This window comes from Zonotrichia leucophrys, chromosome 6 (genome assembly GCF_028769735.1).
Source record: "Zonotrichia leucophrys gambelii isolate GWCS_2022_RI chromosome 6, RI_Zleu_2.0, whole genome shotgun sequence".
Lineage (NCBI taxonomy): Eukaryota > Metazoa > Chordata > Aves > Passeriformes > Passerellidae > Zonotrichia > Zonotrichia leucophrys.
The window spans coordinates 15,197,480-15,218,407 of record NC_088176.1 but is presented as its reverse complement, the minus strand read 5'-3'; the positions used below and the strand labels follow the sequence as shown (position 1 = coordinate 15,218,407).

The following is a 20,928-nucleotide window of genomic DNA, read 5'->3' as shown; positions in this document are numbered from 1 at the left end:
TCAAGAGGAAGCTACTTTTTACAGATTACATTAATGCTCATAGATACAGTCTAGTGCCTTCAATGTCTATGAAACTGCCAAGAAACCTGATTTGAAGTAAGTAATCAGTTGGATTACCAGGTTTCATTTTTATTCATGACATGACCATATATGACTTTTTCTCTCAGTCATGTTAGGAAACTCATTTCTTAACTCCTTTTCTATTAACAAAGCTTTCTCTCCAACATTATTAGAGGTGATTGGGCCAATTTTTTTTCTTAGAAGTACTCAGGAGTGAAGGATCCAACTGTTCTTTATAGGAAAGAATTAATGGAGAGTATTTAATGTACAACCTTCTCTTGCTAAGTGTGTTCTTTGATTTTGACTTCCCTACTTCTGGAGAATGTGGAGAGTCACAGGATATTGCACAATTTGCTCTTTAAAAGACAGCTTTGTGAACTTTTGCTTGGCTTTTCCTTTAGGAAATCCCAGTGATAGAGCTCCACTATTAGCTCTCCTGAGCAGTATGTAAAATGATTGATAATTCACTTCAAAATATCTGTCTGATTTTACTCCCTTGAGGTCATAGTGTTTCACCTAGCTCAGAGGTACTTCTCTCTGCCCATATCTACAGGCTGTCTTTAATCTTAGATTGATAATTGCTTCAAAGACAGTATGTATTCAAACATGAAGGACTCTATTTAAAAGAGACATCTACTGCTTGAGCTCTGAGCTACTAGATTAGCACTAAAGAGAGCTCCAGCCATAGAAGCACTGTAATGTGAATGTAAATATAACTGGTCAGTAACAGGATTTGGCTTGATCAGTCTGTGTTCACATGAAAGTTAGGAAATGATTGCCACAGTTCTCTTTTTCATGGCTGTGGAGTGAAAATAGCCCAAACTGGTGCCATCTGCATCGGAAGACAGCCCAAGTACAAACCATGTGAATCTGAACTGGAATCTGTAGTTGTGCTGCAAACTCATTTTTTTTCCTAAAAGAAAAGTGCTGTTTGATAATATTTTGTATGTATTTGATTCCTTCTACTTTGAGAATATCTGTAGGAAGATGTGCCAGCAACGGGCTGTGGCAGTGGAGAGTGCAGGGGAAACAAAAAACTAGCAGTAGACAGTCACATGCTGCCTGTGAGGGTTTTGTGCTTGATCATATGGATCTGAATGCAAATTTGTGGTACTTCATACCAGGCCAGAAACGCACTCAAACTCTATTGTTTAAAACTATGTCAATTTAGATGTAGTTTTTGCCCCCTCAATTTCTATTTTGGTCAACACACTGCCTACGTAACTTACTATTCAGTGTCCCATAGCTGGTATTTGGAAAGCATGAGTTTATGGAACATGATTTCTCATAATATTCTCTATATTTGCTACTTACTGATTGCTACACACAGGTGAAATAGTTCTGCTTTTTATTTAAAATAATACATCTCTGTTTTTTTCCAATCTAGTATCTAGTTCAATGGAATTTTCTCCTTTCCCAGGATGCTTATAGGCCATTTTAAACTAGGAAACACTTCTTGTACAGGGAAAATTACATGTGATGAGAAGAGAGTACATTTCTGTTCCAAGTGTTTTTACATAATACTGATTTTCAGGAGTTTTGGTCTTCTCACTGTGGGTCAAATAGCTCAATGTCACAGTGTTGATTTTGGAAGATTCCTATCAGCTGCCCTAGAAATCTTACTATTTTAATCCTTTATAATTTTGAATACCAATGGCTTACTCAAAGCTGGTGTTACAGTGCTAGTCATAGGAGATGCAGTTGAAAATGCAACTCTAAATTTTATTGAATGGGATTTGGGTTTGTCATTAGGCTCACTGGAGGAAACAGGTCATACATGTAGGCATGTTCTGCAGGCAAAGATGTGAAAACAGTAAATCTAGTAGGATTTTCTCATGAAGAGTCTTCTGAGCAAACACATTTTAGCACCTGCTGAGAATATGTGTTTTCTTTCTCTGGGGACTGTGCAAAAAGCTGCACTTCTGCTTTTCAGTTTTACTGTCATCTGTTCCATGTGCATACAGAAACACAAGTATTGCTCCTACAGACACATTAATTACTTAACGTCAAACTCAAAGCATTTGAGATCAGCTTGTCTCAGAGGCAGTGACCTGTCTTGGAGCCAGCTGACACCCACAGTGACTCTTGGGAGCAGCTCTGCAAGTGCTGCAAACCTGATCCCCTTCCAGCAGTCACGAGTGGCTGCCATGGAGATGCCCCTGAGTGTCCAGCTTGTCCCACTGTGAGCCGAACCACGGGAGGGAGGGTGCAGGGACACACCCTGGCCAGCCACCAGCATCACTCAGCATTCAGGCATGGATGGTGAATGGTCTAAATATGTTTGTGTCCCTGCTGATGAAATTGCTCACACGGACAAAAGGCTGCACAAATTTTTAAAATTTCAAAGTGAAAGGAATGTCTTGAAATAAGGTCATTTTTGTATAGTGCTGTTACACATACCATGATGCCTTCAGTATCTGAAAAATGCTTAAAAACTAACAATTTTAAAACCACTTCTTTCCTGCACTGGCCTGTAATACATACAACCAAAGGGAAAGGGCACAGTTTGGTAATCTGCACTTCACTGACCATAATTATGCTGTCTGAGCATTCTCCTACTCCAGTTTAAGAACAGGAAAAATTACTTTATCTATAGTCTTTTCTATTCTCATGGGTTTCCATCTGCTTAAGACTGCTCTCTCCTGTTTCCTGGATAATTGGAATTGCCTGCCACTGTGTTCTGGAAGCAGAGATGTCACTGAACAGAAAAAGTTTCAAAAACTTTTTTCACACAAAAAGTAGTGGATTTGAAATACCAACTTTCAAAAAAAAAAAAAAAAAAACCAAAAACCAACCAACCAACCAACCAAAAAACCCCTAAAATAAACCCCAGTCCAATGATCAGGGAGATGGGAGACTTTTCAAAGAAAGAAATTTTTGTCTTAATAAGTATCAAACTACTCTTTGAAGTATTAGGAAGAGAACATTTTATGACCAAAGAGATACACTTTAATGGAATACTCTCTTCTGTTGAGAAAAATTGTTCAGACTTGTAACTACAGCCATGATTTTTTTCTGTTGTCTACAGCTGCAAATTTTGTGGATTGTTGCTAAGGATATGTTTACACAGTTGGTAACTTTAATTGCATTAAGACCACAAAAATGTAGCAGATGAATTGGAGTCCAACACTATATCAGAGAGGGTTATTATTTTTATAGATCCTAATGTGAAGCATTTATTGCCGTAGTACATAATTTAAAAGTTACTTTACAAGTTTGTGGTCATATGATTCTTCATCTTTCCCCTCACACAGGATATTGGGACAAAAAATCTATGTTTACTATCAAACACTGGATTTCAGAATAACTTCCCTTCACTTTTAAAATACAAAGGGAAAATACAATATTCAGAAAGGAAAGAAGAAAGAAAATGTGACAGAAGTCTACACATAAAGAAACACAGATATATAAATTTGAATATCCATTATACTCCATTGTATTATTTATAAACAATCTTCCCTTTTTATATAGTGTTATAATAGAGAACAAGAAGGTCTCTGCATTGAGGAAATTACCAACTAAAGTATTTTGTGATTGAAGAAAGTTTCTGACTGTTAGTTTAGGAATAATATGCATAGGTGATAGCTCTACAAGATTTTTAATGTCTGGTTGTTAGTGAATTTTATCAACATCTGCAGCATGGATTTAGATATTTAACACCTTTCTCTGTTTTGTAGTTATCTAGGGGTATGTCATACATTTGAAACAGTCCTGTTCATTTTGTCATAATGGTGTTGAGTCAGGATTGTGTTTATAAGCAGACTGATGAGTGCAGACTAGATTGCACTGTTTGTAATTTGAAACTACTCACAAGGTGTATGGTCTTTGTATAGCTTTTGATAGAAAATATTTGTATTAGTTAGCAAATAGGAAGACAATACGGATAGAGTCTTCCAAGGAGAAGTTATTGTTTTTAAGGTATCTTTTCCTTAGGCATTGTGATTTCTTTCAAGCTTAACCTTTCCTTGATGTCAGTTAACTTTCATCGTTCACAGGAGAATTGCTCCTTGTATGAAGAAAACTACTTAGAGTATCATGAGGCTTCTAAAGAAATGATAGATTTCTATTACTGTGCTGATTCCTGGTGGAACTGATACTACCTGAGTTGAAGTGCACTGTGCAGTTTTGTTTGTTTCAGGTGGTGCATGGGATGTCACTGCAGCCCAGCAGTGACAGTTCACACACGGGTGTGGAGGGGCCCACCCGAACCCATCCCCTCCTTCTTTCCTTCCTCGAGCATCGGGTGTCACAAATGTCACCTGGCACCCACCTTTGAGCTGGCCCAGAACTGCTTTGCTTTAGGGAAGCTGATGCACAAGGATGTCAGAGTAGAAAGAAATGCTGATAAAGGAAGGACATTTTGAGCTTGGTGTAGAATGAGTTCTAAGCCTAAGCCTGGGTGTCTGCTGGAGCTGTTCCCTGGGGCTGTGCTTAAAAATGTTCTTGGGGCATTGGTTGTGAGTGAACAGCACTTCAAATCTGTCCAGAAAGTGGTGCTCCATCCTGTGGACTCTAAAAGGTGCATGACAGATATAGGTGTATACAGATGTGTTGGTTTTGTCTTAGGCTGGTTCAGGAGCATTGAATTCTTTAATCCTGATGAATTTATTCCCATTATTCTCTGTGATTAACAGAGGATCTGAAGCTATAGTCATCTTCGTGATGATAGAAAAGTGTTGCTGGAAAGACATTATCTGTAAGGTCTGTGATCAGAAATTAGCTACAGTTGTTATTTTGCAGTATTTGCTTAACTGCCTTTTTTTGTTTTTAAGAGAAAACCCAATGAAATACCAATGCATGGAGGTATATGATACATAAATAGTACTGCTTTTGGTTAAAAGCTGAAATTGTTGAAATTTGTTGGTTTATCTGTAATTTGGAATTAATCCCTGGAAGGGGACAATCTAGCAGAGATTACCTCTAAGACTATATATGTGAATCATACTTCTATTTCATTAAAAATAAAAATTAATACTAAGAAATAATTGACTTTGGAATGTCTCTTCAGAGTGTATTTAAATCCATTTGTGGGCTATATGTGAACAATATTTTTACCAGTAACATAAAAGGAATGTAGCTGGTAATTCATGTTGACATTCCAAGCAATACAAATAATTCTTTTACTTTTATGTTCTTGAGCTGTAGTATCTGTTAATGAAAGCAACAGTATGAAAAGGTCTAATATTCTTGTGTATTTCTTCAGATTATTCCCTGAGCCAGAGGAATGAAATGAGGAACTAATATACTGATAAAGGTAATTAATGATATCAGCCAGATCAGTGATTTAGGAAAAAGGATTGATTCCACTTGTGAAATGCATGGTAAGGCGTGTTAATTGAAATGGTAACATATTTTTAGCTTTAGTCTGTATTCTGAGAGCTTGGTAAAATAATAAAAAGCCATTAAACTGTGCAGTGAGGAACTAAATAGGAGAAATGATAGAACTGTGGTAGCAGGTGTCTGTCAAACTCAGTGCCAGAATTGTGAAGAAGAAACTGAGACCCAATGCTCTGTCAAGGATATCATTGGAGAGTACCTAAAATGTGCAATGGTAGTAGGTAGAAAAGCTAGTATAAGAACTGTAAAATACATGAAATCTCCTTTTGTTTTTCTTCCCAGAATTCTTGGCTATTAGAAACAGAAGGAGATTGTCAGGGTTTGAAAAATTAGGCATGGCTTGTGGAAGACTAAAATAAAATAAAATATTTCTAAAGACAGATTAGGTAACACTGTTCCATTAGCATTTTTAGCAGCAGTCAGTCCAGACCAAAACAGATTTGGGTAGGGAGACTGACCTCTTTCCCTACTATGGAGAATGTTCTTTAATCCCTCTGTCCTCCAGGAGCTTGATAAAATAACCTGGAAGACATGGTCTGAGTAGTCCTGAACTGTGGCATCCTGCAGGAAAGCTGCTGTTCTGGTCGTGTGCAGCATCCATTGGAGCAGTGTCCCTGCTGCTGGCAGCTGAGCAGCTCCTTGCTGGATGGCAGCTCCTCAGTCCCTCCTGCACCCACTGCAAGCACACAGGTGCTCTGAAGCACTGACAATGAGCAGGCCAGCATGAAGGTGCTCATGACTCCTAATTTAGTAAATATGTACATTATGGTACTGTCTGTGTTTGGGTGGTTGCAGGTGATCCATCCAGAGAGGCTCTCTGATGCCCTGAGTCATGTGTTGATGAGGGTCGGTGCATCTGCATGCAGTTATGCATGAGTGCTGCCATGTCAGTGTCTGTGCTGTTACTAAGGTAATCCTACATTCCTCCTACTGTTTGCTCTTGGAAAGGGACTTTATAAGGAAGGTGCTAGTAAAAAGGTATTTATTTGCATGCTGAACACAATTTCTGCATTTTTTTGGGGGAAATCTTTGAAAGATGTATTTTTGGCAAACTTGTTAATTCTATGGGTTTCAGACAGTTGGGTTTCAGGTCTTGAATTCTGTTGCACAGGGGGCTGCTGCGGCATTCCTACCAAGTGCACTTCATCTTTTCCAGCCCAGCTGCACTGAGCAGCCTCCTCTGAAGCTGTTTCAAGTGTCTGGTTGCTGCAGCCCCAACTGTCTGGCTTGCAGCTGCATCTGACCCTCCTGCTATGGTCCCTTAGCTTCTCCTTGCAGCTTATCTTGTAACTTCTCTACTTTGCTTGTCTTGATGACCCCATTTTTAAGTACTGCTGTTTTCATTGCTTAGTATTATCTCAACCTGTTATTTTCTCATTTCTGAACTGAAAAAAAGTTTACATTATTTGGTTTAATACTTTCCTCCACTATCTTAGCAATAGTGTGTAGACCCCCTGACACCACAGCATAAACTTATGAACTAATGAATGAGGCTCTCCACATGCTTATACAAAAGCAAAAAGAGGTGGTGTTTACACTCATTTTCACAGAGGCTAGTCTAAAGCAAGAAGAATGACATGTCCCTCCTGCAGAGACCATAAATATATGTTGATAACATGCTGCAAATTAAATATTTTATTTCTTCCAAAAACTGAGAGGACTCCAGTTTGGACACTTGGAGCCAAATGAGCCCAGACATCTATTCTTTTTTCTGCCCAGTGTGTACTTGAGCTGGGGCACATGTGGAATCCTGCTAAAATGAGATTATAAATTAATGGCCCTTCACACTTCATTGCTTGAATGAGCCAGAAGTTATTTTCTTCTGTTTTTGAGTGCCAGGTGCAGCACTTTCTGACTAACAAATATGATTCTCTAAAAGGGAAGAAAGACCAATGATTTGAAACTACAACAGCCTCTTCTCTGTGGTCTGAGTACAGACATGTAATAGAGAAAAGGAAAGCACATTAACTGACAGGGTGGAGGAAAGGGATCCTGTCCAGAAATATGATGTTGGTGAAGAAGTGGTTTGTGATTTGGGCAACAGCTTCCATTTCTGGTCTTTGCTTCTGCCTTTGTGTGGAAGCCTAAGCGGGTCATTTGCATACATGCCCCAAACAGATGACCCATTTATTTGAATTTTGGTACCCAAATTGAGTTGCTGTGTGACTGATATTTCATTGCTGTTTAGTCTGGTTTAGGGTATTAAAAAAGGGAAAGATATCTACTTTCACAAAAACTTAGTGAGATGAAGCTGGATGTTACGGTCCCTCTGCCTGGACCAGCACAGGCTTTGTTCTCAGAGGCTGATCCACTCTAGCCCTTCAAAGAGGGCTGACAGATCTCTAGTCCCTCACTGTTATTGAAGTGTACCTCTGATCTATCTTGCTGAAGGTCCCTAAAAATGAGCATAGTTTCAATATTAAAGAAACACTTAAACATTTTACCCTCATCCCCTCTAATGACATTCCATAGATGGCTGAGCATGGTAGGGTAGCATGAAAAGTGGTTGGGCAAGGTTCACTAACTCTATAATTTTCTAATTTATAAATTGTCTTGAACATTAATTTTAATGTGTAATGGTATTTGAAGGATATATTAGAATAAGAAAACATTATGATTATCCCAAGGATAGGGGAAAATCTTTCCTGCTTACTAAGTATTAGAATAGAAGTAATCTACTTCCTTTGTTTTTCAGTTGAAAGCTTTCTATGGACTGGGGAAAGTCCAAATGCAGATTGTCTGAACAAGACAAGATGTCTGTACTGCTGGATCTTAAAGAGACAGCAAAAGCTCTTTATTATTTTTTTAAGGAAACACCCTAGTTGTCATAGAAATCTCATTAGTTTTTCATATTTTTGTTAGGAATTGTCTTTGGTTAAGTGTATGTAAGTGTTGATGTCTGTGTCAGTGCTGAAAAGTTAATTTTCCACATTAAGTTGTTTACCTTCATAATAAAGAAATAAAAAATGTGAGTCGAGAGGGGAGAACAGAAAAAGATGTTAATGTGTAACATTTCTAGTTCTTGTAGTTTGAACTATGCAAGTTCAGACATCTCAAGTGGAACACCTCAGCATTACTAGAAAGGTACTTTCCTGGTATGTAACAGCTCTTACAATTGAGAATTTATTCATATGATTCAGGAAAAGACATTGCCTGTTCTTGGAAGGCAAGGATGGAAAATTTCTGTTTGGAGTTCTTAAAAATTATGATCAAATAAAAAAGATGTTAGAAACTCATCTAGAAATCAATTATAGAATACTTACATGATTTAAAACCAGCTATTTTTTCTGCATATGCTATAAATTCCTGGTGGAATGAAGTATTAACATTTTTCACAGAAGTGAAAATTGATAGATGTTTCTTTCAAGCAAAGAAGATCAAATGCTGCCCACACCATAATTACACAGAACTTGTAATTATGTGTTCTGCAACTCAGCTCACTTATTACCCAGGATCTTCCATAACTGCATGTTGCTATATACAAATGGTAAACTCAAGACTTGACACCTCAGACCTGATTTGCAGGTGAGGATTTCTCATTTACCTGGCAATCTGTCACAGCCAGAACTGGCTTCTGAATTAGCATGTGATAGAAAGTACTGATTTTGTGATGAAAGATTTCAATCCTGATTTTGTAAAGTAGCCCCCAGAGCTCCCAAGCTGAGAGCAAAATTTATGCTGAGTTTGATCTGGGATGAATTTCTAATCACATTAGCTATAAAGGCAGCCTTTTAATTTCATGGTCCTTGGGAAAATGAAACTTGGGTAGACTGAAAGCATTATGAGAAAACTTCTGCATTAACATCTGATACTGTAAGTCTTGGAATATCTACACTGAGGTGATGAAGCTGTAATTACATTTCTTTCTGAGATATGCTTCCAAATTTTGGATGTTTGTAATTGAGTTATAGCCTATATGCTGGGTTTTGCTGGATACAGTTATATGTACCAATCTTATTTGCACAGCAAGACAGTGTGTTTGGAAGGGCCTTAAGTTCCAGGATTCTTGTGTATCTGTGGTATTAGGTTGATTATGATACCTGCACTCTCTTAAAAAGTGCTCCTGAATGTAGCATGATGTTTTTCTATAGAGTGTTCTCCCTGGCATAAATGTTAGCACTGACTGAAGGAGCCCAGGACTGGAGTCAGTGGGATGTTTGAAACTGCTCTCAGGGGAATTATCTGGAAAGTGCAGTTGTACTGGCATTCTTGAGAGTGAGCTGGTTCAGTGTTTTGGGTAATCTCAGGCTTTCAGGGTGAGAGTTTATCAACTGAGTCTGCAGTGTGGAGTGAAAAGTACAATGGTGCTTGTGCAGGAGGAAAGGCTTTAAGCAAAGCTTGAGATTTCAACATACTGTTGGGATTGCTGCAAACATGTAAACCTGTGAGAGCAGTTTGTTGCACAATCCTGGCAGCTCCAGAGAGGGTTTGGACTAGTGACTCAGTGCTCTGCTGTCCTGTGCTTTAAAGCAGCACCTCTCTTCTGATACTGTTTAGCAAGTGGGGAGGAAAATATTTCATTATTGGATTTCAGAGGTAGGGCAAGACACTAGTAGAGACTGCACCTTGGTAATTTCACCTTAACATCCAATAGTTGCTCAGAAACAATCTAGGTAGACCTGTGGCTTTAAGTGTAGGTGGGAACTAGTTTATATGGGGCTGTTATTAGGCTGTCAAAGCCAATATTGACACAGTAAACTCAAAAGAATATGGGACTTCATGAGAAGTGTAGAGCAAAAAATGTTTACTTAAGGGTATCAAAACAGAATTACTATGATAAACTCTTTCCAGATAAACCATTTTTTCTTTTTTGCCTAGACAATTTTTTTCCCCTTAGAGAACAAGCATGGTACTGGCTGGAGGGAAATGAGCCTTGCATTAAGTTGTTGGAGGTGTTTGGTGCAGAGGGCAGGGAAGCACACCCAAGCATGGCTGCAGATTGCTCCTGGTACCTCTGTCATGAGATGTCCCAGCAGAATGGGGAATAACTCTGTGTTTTAGCTCAAACAGCACTCACAGCCTTGTGGACTCAAAATCTTGTGGAAAACAAGAATATCAAGTGTTGATCTGGAATAGGAACGGCAAAGGGCTTTTGCTGATGGTCAGAGGGCTTAACTCCTGCCTGATGAAGCCCCGTGAAGAAACTTTCATCAAGACAGAGACCTGAAGCTCTGGCCACTGCCAGGAGAAACACAGGATCTCAGTCTCACCGTGTCTGGCAATCATTAATTTTCTGTTTATCTGTCCTCAGTGTCTTGGTCCATTGGGAATTACCTGCTGTGTGAACATGCTGGAACAGGCCAGCTGATCTGTCTTAGGTGGATCAATGTAGACTTAATGTCTCCAGTTAAACTGGGAGTGCTGGAAACTCAGGCAGTTTTTGCAATAGCAAGTAGTACGATGTAAGAGTAACACATTTTAGATTGGGAGTTGGTACTGAGAATATGACATTCACACTGTGCATTTAAGGAATTTTAATGCTTTGGACAATGGAATTCAAATGGCAAAATACTTTTATTATTCCAATATACAATTTGAGGATTCAAAGCTTGAATGCTCGCATCAGTAGAGGTGCAACTCTTGGCCTAAGTTCAACGTTGTTTGCCCCAATATTTTAGCAGATCAGATTCATCTATGTCAGAAACAGAAAATGTATCCTTGGTTGACTTTCTCTCTACATTTTCTCTCAAAATGATGTCCCATTAGACTAAAGTGCTTTGCAAGAAAGTCCATTCATTTTTTTACTTACCTGGTAAATTATTAAATTAAACCCAGAAGAATATTTACCTATGCTCTCAATTAATTCCTATCAATAGGAATAGGAATTTATTGGTAAAAATGCCTTCAAGCTTATCCAGTTTCTTACCAATAGAGTGGAATTCAGAAAACAATTTGCAAATTGATCAATGTTTTCCCAGCTAGTGATGGAGGGGAAAACTACATGGAATAGTAACAACCATTAGGTGAAGAACAGCAACACATTATATTAAACTGATGTCTTCTTGGTTTCACTGGCTCATAGAGAAAATTCCCTAATATTATTTCTGTGTAGTACTACAAGAGAAATAATATGTTTGAACATGAAGGATATCCTTTGAAATGGACTTGATTTGTCACAAGTTATATGAAGGCATTTCTCATCTGTTATATCTATATTTGCTTATTCAGTACTATGTTTGAATTCTACTTAAATTACTTTCAACATAGCACTTTGTTGAAAAGATCACGTAAATTAATACCTAAGTAGCAGATGAACCAATTCTGAAAATTTGACCTCAAATACAATACAAGCAAAGAGCCTTTATGTTCTGGAATAAGTTGAACTTGTACTTTTAGTAGTATCATGTTTGTCCCTTTCTGCTCTGAGAAAGAATAACATCCAGCATCTGCAGAGAGGTGCAGAAGAGACTTTCTCATCAGCTGATCTGAACCACAGCTCTTGTAAATATTCCAGGATCCTAGTCCTGAGGAAGTCCCACCCTGTGAATTAATGTTAAAGTTCACGTGATCAGGAGGTTTCAATTCTCATTTTTCCTGATTTATTAACAGAGCAACTGTCAGAGTAGAAGTGTATTAGTCATTCAATAGGGAAGTGGAAAATAATGAGAAACTTACGGCTGGTGCATTGTTTTGAATCTGCTCAGCTCATATTCTGATGCATTCTGAAAAGAGAGAAAACAGTTTTTTTAAATTAAATGGAGATCATTTTAATCAAGAGCTATTCAAGAAGTGAAATACATGATATTTTAAAAAATGAACAGAGGAAAGACCTGAAAAAACAGTTTTTAGTTCAGTAGCTACATGCTTGTCCCATCTTGGTTAATGCTTAACTTTTTGTTATTAGCTTGTTGTAACATTTCTAGAAAGCTGGTAGTACAGACTACATTGCTAAACTGGAATTTTACCAGGCATGTGGCAGATTAAATTAGGCGGGTTAATGAATCATTCAAGAAGTGATAAGCAAGCCATTTAATATGGTCACTTCATCACAGAATTTCTTTGTATTTTTTTTACTCAAATCAGCAGATTAGTATAACAATGGCTGAGTGGAAGATACTTTAACAATTGCTGGGATATTATTAACCTCATGTTTGCTCTCTTCTTGTTGTAAAGTTCTGCATGACTTCTCAACCCATGAAGAGCTGGTGATGTAAAAGAAATAGAATTTGTAGAGTACTACCTTGGCACATAAAGTGCCCATTCTAATGCTGAACTAGCTAATGCAGGTACTGGAAAGAGTTTCCCCAAATGATTTCAATAGTTTGTGTAGCTCTGTATACCTCTCACCTCAATGGTGAAACAAGGAGTTCATGCAGTACTTTTGATGTTCAAGCTAGTGCACAACTTGCAGGCAAACTTCTCAAGTCAGAGTTTTAAGTCAGTCTAAATAAAACCTTTTTATATCTATGGGTTTTTCTTTAGTGCAAAATTTCCAGTGCAGTCTCTGGATTGTACTAAGACCAGGCTTGGGATTGCACACTTTCAGTCCAGAAACCTAATGCTAAAATGCCCCCTTTTCCAGCATAGATTTCAACAGAGGATAGGTCAGGCTGAAAATGTGTGCATTTAATAAATGCAATTCTAACCCTCCATCTATTTTTGTCTTGGGAAAAGCAAATTAATGTGTGTATTTCCTGACACTTTCTAGGTGTACCTATAGTGGATGTGAAATCTCTGAAATAGATACTTTCCAGTGAACTCAGTGATAGTGAGTTCACTGTGGTATGACTGGTGTTTGCCCAGATCTGTTTTTTCTGAATAATGTCCCAGCCATCAGTCCCAAACCAAGTTATTTTGCCTTTTCTCTCACCATCCCATCAGCATGATAGAGGGGTTTGTATCAGGCATACAAGTGGAGACACTAATAAGTGAATGAGAGAAGAGCAAGTGGAGGACATGCACATTCTCAGAGAAAACATATTTCCTCAGTCTATATTTCAATCCCAGTGAATCTCTGCATTTCTTTGACATATTTGTTGGGAAAATATGCCATTTCAGACAGTAGAGAAGCCCCTACATTTGATACTTAGCCTGTAATTATACTGTAACAAAAAGCAGCTGCAGATCTACATGTAGTGGGTATGGTAATTAGCAGATGATCCAGCAGATCTAGAAATCACCAAATTCCTGAGGAAATTTAAAGCTGCATTGAACTGTGTGATTGCCATTCAGGCCCATCTGGGCTCCTTGGGCTTCATCAGCTGTAGCGGTGACTCACCCAATTGCCTCTGCATATCAATGACCAGCACGAGCAGGGCCATTTCCTCACCTCTTGCACTTTGTAAGGAAGAAGAGGAGGCAGCTATGCTTTTTGTTGCAAAGGTTTGATTCTTGTTCACTCCCTTTTCTTTGCAAAATAGGGTATTTAAACCTTTACTTGTTCGTATAAAGATTGCTGGGGTATAAGGGCTTGATGATTTCAGAGAAATATCTTGTGTAACTTTCAGTCCTTCCAAGATGCTGTTTTTTGGAATGTGCTGCCTAAGCACAGCTGCCTTTCCACACAGGCAAGTGCTGTGTGTATGGTTAGATCAGGCACTTTAAAAGCTTGCAGTGGAGCTTGGTAGAGAAGGAAGCTATGGATCTAAGCCGTTCCCTTATTGAGGAATGTTTTATTGAGAGAGTTTTAACCTATTTCTCCTCCCCAGGACAATCTTCAATGAAGGGATCAAGCAATGTGTCTCACTGCGGTTTGAGATGATTGATATCTATGAGTCCAGCTGAAAGCTTTTTCTTTTTTCCTTCTTCAGTAAAATGCATGATTGATTGAAACTAAGAGCTGCTGCTGCTCTTTAGCAGCAGAATTCTGGTCCTAGGAAAGAGTACAAAAATATCTTGCAAACCTCAACACTTTTGAAATTACATGGTAACTTCTGTAGGAAGATGACTAATGCTTCCAGGTTTTAATTAACCATTGCTTCTGTTGTTGCTCATGATATATGTTGTTAGTGATTCATATTGACATGAATGGAATAAGTTGCAAATGAGTATGTGTGATAAAGAAGAAGTTAAAGTCGTTTTTTTCCTGGAGGGATTTGTGTTGTCAAATATACAATGAGGAAATAAAGGGACAGATTGTTCTTAAGGGTTTTGTTTTGTTTTGTGTTTTTTGTTTTGGTTGGTTGGTTTTTTGTGTGTGTTTGGTTTGTTTTTTGGGTTTTATGTTTACAATTTTATATTAAAGCATAATTATAATTTAGAAAGCATATAAATATATATAGTATTAATATATAATATTTAAAATTATATAATATTAGAAATATATAATATTAAAATATATACTATATAATTTATAATTTAGTATATAAAAAAGAGCCCATCCTGCTGTAGCTGCCTGCCACAATGGGTGCTGACAGAGGAGCTGCCTTGCATCAAAAGCAGAGAGCAGGTATGATCTGTACAGTCTGGAGCTGTGGGTGCACAGGGGGCTTTGTGGATTTTCACCTGCAGAGCTTTGGGCTGGCTCATCATGCCCATGGACTGTGCAGTGCATGCGGAGCAGTTTGGCATGTCTGAGGTGCTCTGCTTTCTGTGGAGGGAGCAGTGTGGGTGCAGGTGGCTCACGTGCTGTGGCTGGGTGGGGTTTAGGGCATTTTGCAGTTCTGGGGATGCCTGATGGTGGATAAGGGATGGTGAGTGTGGTAGGAAGGCAAAGGGAATGGGGCAGAACGTTGCCACACAAAATGTAGCATGTATGACACCCTCATCTGCCCCAGCCATGGCACTTCTCTAAGGAAGTCATGAACATTTCTGTCAGCAGCCATGGGACTGGATGTGTTTCGAGTTCCTTCTTTGCCTTGGAGGTTTTCTGCCATGCTTTTACATTGCTGAGACTGTGCATGGAGATGGTTTCAATGGAGTTGCTGTCTAAAAAAGTTTTTGGATGTCTTTGGAGAAGATTGTTGATAGAGTTGATTGCATGATACAGTGTTTTCTACTCTTTTTTGAAATTCATTGAGGTACATCTTTCCCCTTCCTTGCTGGCAGGCAAGTGCTTGTATGAGATGGTTATGGCCAGTACAGCTTCATGAAAGGTGACGGTCTTGTCATGACTTTGTAAAAATTCAGAGCTACATTCTGTAACTTTGCCAGTTCTGAGCTATGGAGAGCTTTGTTGCTTTTTGTGGAGTATACATATATTTGACTGTAATAATGTATAATGAATTTGACTTCATCCCAATTTTCTTCAATGATTTTTTTTTTTTTTGCACAGGGAAGTAAACACAGATCTACTTGACAAAAAGCAATTCCATTTTGTGATAAAGTAAATGCATAATATGGAAGTTCTGTATTCAGTATGACCAAGTTTATTTTAAGGCTAGCTAATGAAAACTCTTCTTAAGAAAAACACTTGCAAAGAGCCCTTGTAGGAGATAAGAGGAATGTACAGCTATATTTTTGACTCTTGAGAGACAGAGATTTGAAGTATAAATAAAATCTATCTGCATTTAGGCAGTCAATATAACTAAAAATCTGAAAAATCATAAAATTGTAATAAGCCATATCAATGATATTGCTTATTATCTGGCATTGCAGCCTATCTGTAATTACTTTGGCATTTCTTAGTAAAAAAATGTAATGGCATTTCTTAATAGAAGTGTCCTCATGGAATATAAAAATATCTCTGGGGAATAAAAGTAAGATTTCAGTGCTGGCCTCTAGAGACACAATCTGAGATATAGACTTTTGTCAGTGACATCTGGCAAAAACTGCCAGTGTCTCAGACCGAGCAAATAATGGAATAAATGCATAGTGGAGTTTTTTTTTTTCTTTAATAAAGGAGAGCTGTGCCCTGAGGGGCTGGGGAAGAAGTGGAGAGAAGGTAAATAAAATGTGAGACACTTCAAATTAAAGGTCAGTTCAGAAAGAATTGCATAATAGAGAGCTGTTTCTATTGTGAATGGAGAATTACTATTTTTAAGGGAATTGGCCATTTTTAAGTGTGTAAAACTGACATCTAGTGGTAGCAATAGCACTTCGTGCAAAGTGGCTTTACAGAGAAACCAGTCTGCAGAGCAGTTTAACAGATTGTAACTGTATTACATACTAAAATTGCAGTTCTTTGTACTTTAGCTGGGTTTTACAGAGCATTCAAACTAAATCTTGCTTCTTTTAGTAATATCTCACTTGTATAATGCCAGGTTGTGAGTCATCTTTGTGTATGCCTGGCTTCATGCTAGAGAACTGATGAACAGTTTCATTAGAGGACAAGAGGTTGAAAGGGGCATGAGGGTTAAAAAAAAGAAGGTGACAGTAAGGGTTACAGAACTTCAGGATCAATTGGGAAACTGTTTGGAGATACCATTCTTAGACCTCCAGTGAATGAACAGAAGTCTGGCCTCCGAGCTGTGGTGCGCTTCTCAGGTGTGGCATTACTCATGAGTGAAAGCTCCTCTGGGAGAGGAAGCAGGAATTTATGGCCAAAACTGAGATCTCACCTGAATTCAGGCAAGGCATGTGGGCTCTGAATCAATAAAGCACATAGGCATGTGCCTAAGTAATTCTCATCTTCATTTGCTAAATCATGGTTAATATATTAATTTCTAATTCACATTTTGGTTCAAAGGGCATTCAAAAATATTTTGCTTTTCTCTTTTGTCTAGCTTGTGTCTTTGAAGAAAAAAATGCCTTGCTAAAACTCTGCATGCCTGCCCCACTGAGACTTTAAATTATCTTTGCCTCCAGTGCCATTATATACATAATGAATAAATTACTAATAACAAGCAAAGATATGCAAAAATGAAATATCAATTATTTTAGGAATTATTTTTTAAAACATGGCTTAGGGGCACCATACCTACAGTCAAATGGTGCAATTTAAAATGAACATGGAAAAATAGAAAAGCTTAATTCAAAGCTATCTCCCAGAGTATAAAATGAAAGAGATCAGCATTAGATGACTGGGTGAAGACAAAGACAAATCTGAAGGAAGAAGGAAAGGAAGTGTGCTTCAGTCAAAGTGTGATTAGAAGTGGGAGGAAAAAATCATAGATTATTTTTTCTGGGTTAGCAGTTTGTGGCAAGAATTGTCAAACTATATTGATTTATTTCTGGTTGTGTTTATTTTACAGTTTTCTCATTTCATAATAATTGTTGCAAATATTTCAGAGATAAAAGATGTTGGTAGCATAATTCTAATTCAATGTGTGTTTGTGCAGTTGTGCAGTTTCAAGGCTGGAGTGAATCATATGCTGCCTCTACATTCCATTTCTGTTACTTTCAAAACATGGTGAATCATATTTGTTGAACACAAATGTTGACATTCTGCAGTGAGACTTGAGTCACAGTTATAGAAGTGGTATAAGAAACAGCAGCTGTCATTTCAGATAGGCGAGCCTGCTGCTTTAGTGGAAAGCAGAGCTGAGCCGCAATCCTGTTTGCTGCAGAGCTCCTCTCTAAGGATGAGATTGGTTGTTAACACTTGTGCCAGCCAGAGCTGGGAGATGCAATCTTGTCTGTCCTGAACCTGGTAATCCACTGCAGGTGCTTAAGAGCTCTAATAAGCTTCTGACCTTTTGGGTCTGAGTGGGAGCTGTCGCAATGACATGAGGCCAATTTCTGTGTGCGAAGTCACTCTGACTTTGTCTGCAATCCCTGGGGCTGCTTCTTACCTCTGGGACCTTTCCAGAGTTGTGCAAGCATGCTAGTGGCACCAGAATTGTTAATATACATGAGATCTCTAAGATGTCAGAGCAGGTGCCTCTGTGTTTGGTTTATATAAAACCTTTCATAGTACAAATGTAGTTGTGTTGCTGGCAGTGGTGGTAGCAAGGGAATATATTCAGGATGTGCTTGTTGTAAATAGGACTGCTGAGGTTGGGTTTCTTGGGCTGCTGTGGATTTGTCATCCCTCATGGTGTGCTGCTGTTATTTTTTTCCTCAGGCATGCTTTTAGTTAAAAAACCTGCCAATCTAATACTGTGTTACTAAGAGCTGTGTTCAACATGTAATGGGAATTTGAGATCTAGATGTTTCCCTTACTGGAAGGAACAGTAGAGTACTCTACATCCTTTAGGGCAGCTGGAATTTATTACATTGATGGAGACTCTCTATGGTATTGCTGCTCTAACACTTCAAATTAAAACCAAGGGGGTTTTGGAATTATTTGGTGAAGTGTAATATGCATTGAGCTGTATGACTCTGAGGGTTCTGTACTGCCTCACTTATCACATTTTTTAGCTGTTGAGATGGTAGAAACCTGTTTTTTGCTTGACTGAAAGATGTTTTCTTTCAACAGTAGCTCAGTGGACCCCTGTGGTTTGCATTGTTCTGATACTATTGTTCTGGTACTATTGCAGTAGTACCATCTCACGTTAAGAGCTCAGTGAAACCTTAAACTAGTTGACCCTTTATTCCTGTATGTGCCATGAGTGGGTTCACCTATGATTTATTTGTTTATGACCTAGTGTTTCTAACCTATTGTATACTCCAGGAGCTGTTTGCTCAGGCTTGACTGTCCAAGACTTTTTGAACCTGTTTTACTCAATCTCATGTGTGGAATGAATGGTTCTTCTTCTTGACAGCTGGCTGCAGAAATAGCCTTGTTCTAAGACAGAGACAGTAAGGTTTGATTTGCACTATAAATCTATTTATATAGTGCATTCAATGGGAAAGGTCATGTTATCTTTCCTAGAACATGATGTCCCCATTAGTGTTAGGCTTACCTGATGGAGAGATGAGAGGTTTCCAAGGTTCTTTCAAAAATTATGCTATCTTCCTCACTGACAGTGTCATGTTCTGTGGGCTGAGCTCTGTCTGTATTTGCATGTCCTTATTGAAAGGACATTTACTGGAACACAGAAAATAAAACCACTTCCCAAATCTTTGCAGTAATGCACCCAATATATGCTTAAGCAAATTGAGTTTTAGTGTTTGAAAGAGGAAGGAAGTTACCACATATAGAAATAACTGTGTCCACCAGAAATTTAGCCTCAGCAAAAAAGCAGCAGAGCCTCTGCTGATGTAGGCTGCAAGATTAGGAAGTCTTGATTTCTTTTTATGAGAAAAAGAGAATTCTAAAGGGCCAGCTGAAATTCTTCTAGTAGAACAATTTATCTCTAAAAATGCTTCATCAATTAAAACAAGTTGTTTTTCAGAGTTTTTTACTTTATTGATCATTAAGACTATTAAAAATTAGTGAAGTTGAATTAATTAATTTTCATGTTTTTTAAAAAAAGGTAAAAGACCCAAATGAGACATGTAAGCATTACTGCCTTAGTGGTTCCAAAGCACTTTATTTTTACTTTTATGGGAAGTTTGCAACTATTCCTTCTGAATCAGAGCAAAGGGAAATACTGAAGTGTCAAAAGCTCCATTTTCATCCACATCTAAGAATTAAGGCCTGAAAAATATTTCTAGTCTGTAGTTAAAATGCCAGTCACCTGAGAACAGGACATGCTGCAGGAATGTCCTCAGTACAGGGAGTCCTGCTGGAAGCAGACCTGGTGCTTTAAGAACAGACTTTTCCTCAGGACTCAGCCCAAGGTGAGTTCAGTAAGCTGTTGACCCAGTTTAATGGTGACGTACAGCAGAATCGACACTGTCAGCTTCTGTTAATAATCTTGCTTTTGTCAGGGCTGAAGCAGGTCTGAGGCCAGCTGCTGCTTCCAGCAGTTACCTGAGTGCTGTTCCAGTAACTGTATGCAGGTGGTTTCAGTCAAGTGGTGCCCTTCAGTGTCTGGCTTATGCTGTGCAAACAAAGACTGTCCCTTGGCTGGGTGATTATGCACAGTTTCTTTCTAGTTCATATTTCCTATTAAATAATCTGGTTTTGGTATTTGTTATTTCCTTAAGTGAGCAGACATCTCTGCAGGTGTGAAAAAGTCCCTTCAGTTCATCTAATTTGCTTACTGAGGGAATGGAAGGAGGCAAGAGCTGAAATGGCTGTGGTGGTGGTGTTTTCAGTATTTGAGTATTGAGTTAGTAGGAAGAGTAATGTCAGTAAACAAAGGCTGAGGCTGAGTCGGTGCAGGATGCTCTGTGCATTGCACTGAAATACAAAACTCAGTTTTCTGGGTGCTGACTGTTTCACATCCTGCTCTCATGAGGGACACTGAAAATGACCAGGAAATCGCCTATCAGGAATCAATGCTCAGGTCACTGGTAGCTGAGACTGGCAAGGACTCTACTTTCTTAGGGAAAGTTAAGTCATAATCTTAGTTAGCTGCTGCTGTACAAGCCAAGTAACTAAATATGAGCTCCCCAGGTGTGTCATGCTGTGGAGACTGTGGGATCAGTCTTGGAGAATCCCAGGCAGTGTGTGACATTGGACCTTCAGCTCTCCCCTGCTGGCCAGGGGCCTGGGAACTGTGCTGATGTGCTCCCTGCTGACACTGCCTGCACAATCTGCTGCCTTCTGCTTTCCTGAATCTAGACAAAAACAATTACGACAAGAAGTGCTGGGAAACAGCTGAGACAAAAAACGCTGTAGAGAAGGAGTATGAGAATCATTTTACCACTCAGAGCAAATACTATGGCAGAAGCTGTCAGCAACAGTTAAGCTGTAACAGCAGTCTTAAAAGCAAAATCTAT

The 20,928-nt window shown here is 38.6% G+C and overlaps 2 protein-coding genes across 2 annotated transcripts in view; one reads left to right on the top strand and one right to left on the bottom strand.

Annotated features, from left to right (window-relative positions):
- The window catches only part of BLNK (B cell linker), an 89,804-nt gene that overhangs the window by 47,702 nt on the left and 21,174 nt on the right, over positions 1-20,928 (bottom strand). The window contains exon 3 of the mRNA XM_064716513.1: positions 12,013-12,059. Coding sequence (XP_064572583.1) covers positions 12,013-12,059 — 47 coding nt within the window. The remainder of the gene's footprint in view (positions 1-12,012; positions 12,060-20,928) is intronic.
- Positions 13,588-20,928, top strand: part of DNTT (DNA nucleotidylexotransferase) — a 111,892-nt gene continuing 104,551 nt past the window's right edge. The window contains exons 1-2 of the mRNA XM_064716984.1: positions 13,588-13,719; positions 14,699-14,785. The gene's annotated coding sequence lies outside the window, so the exon portion shown is untranslated. The remainder of the gene's footprint in view (positions 13,720-14,698; positions 14,786-20,928) is intronic.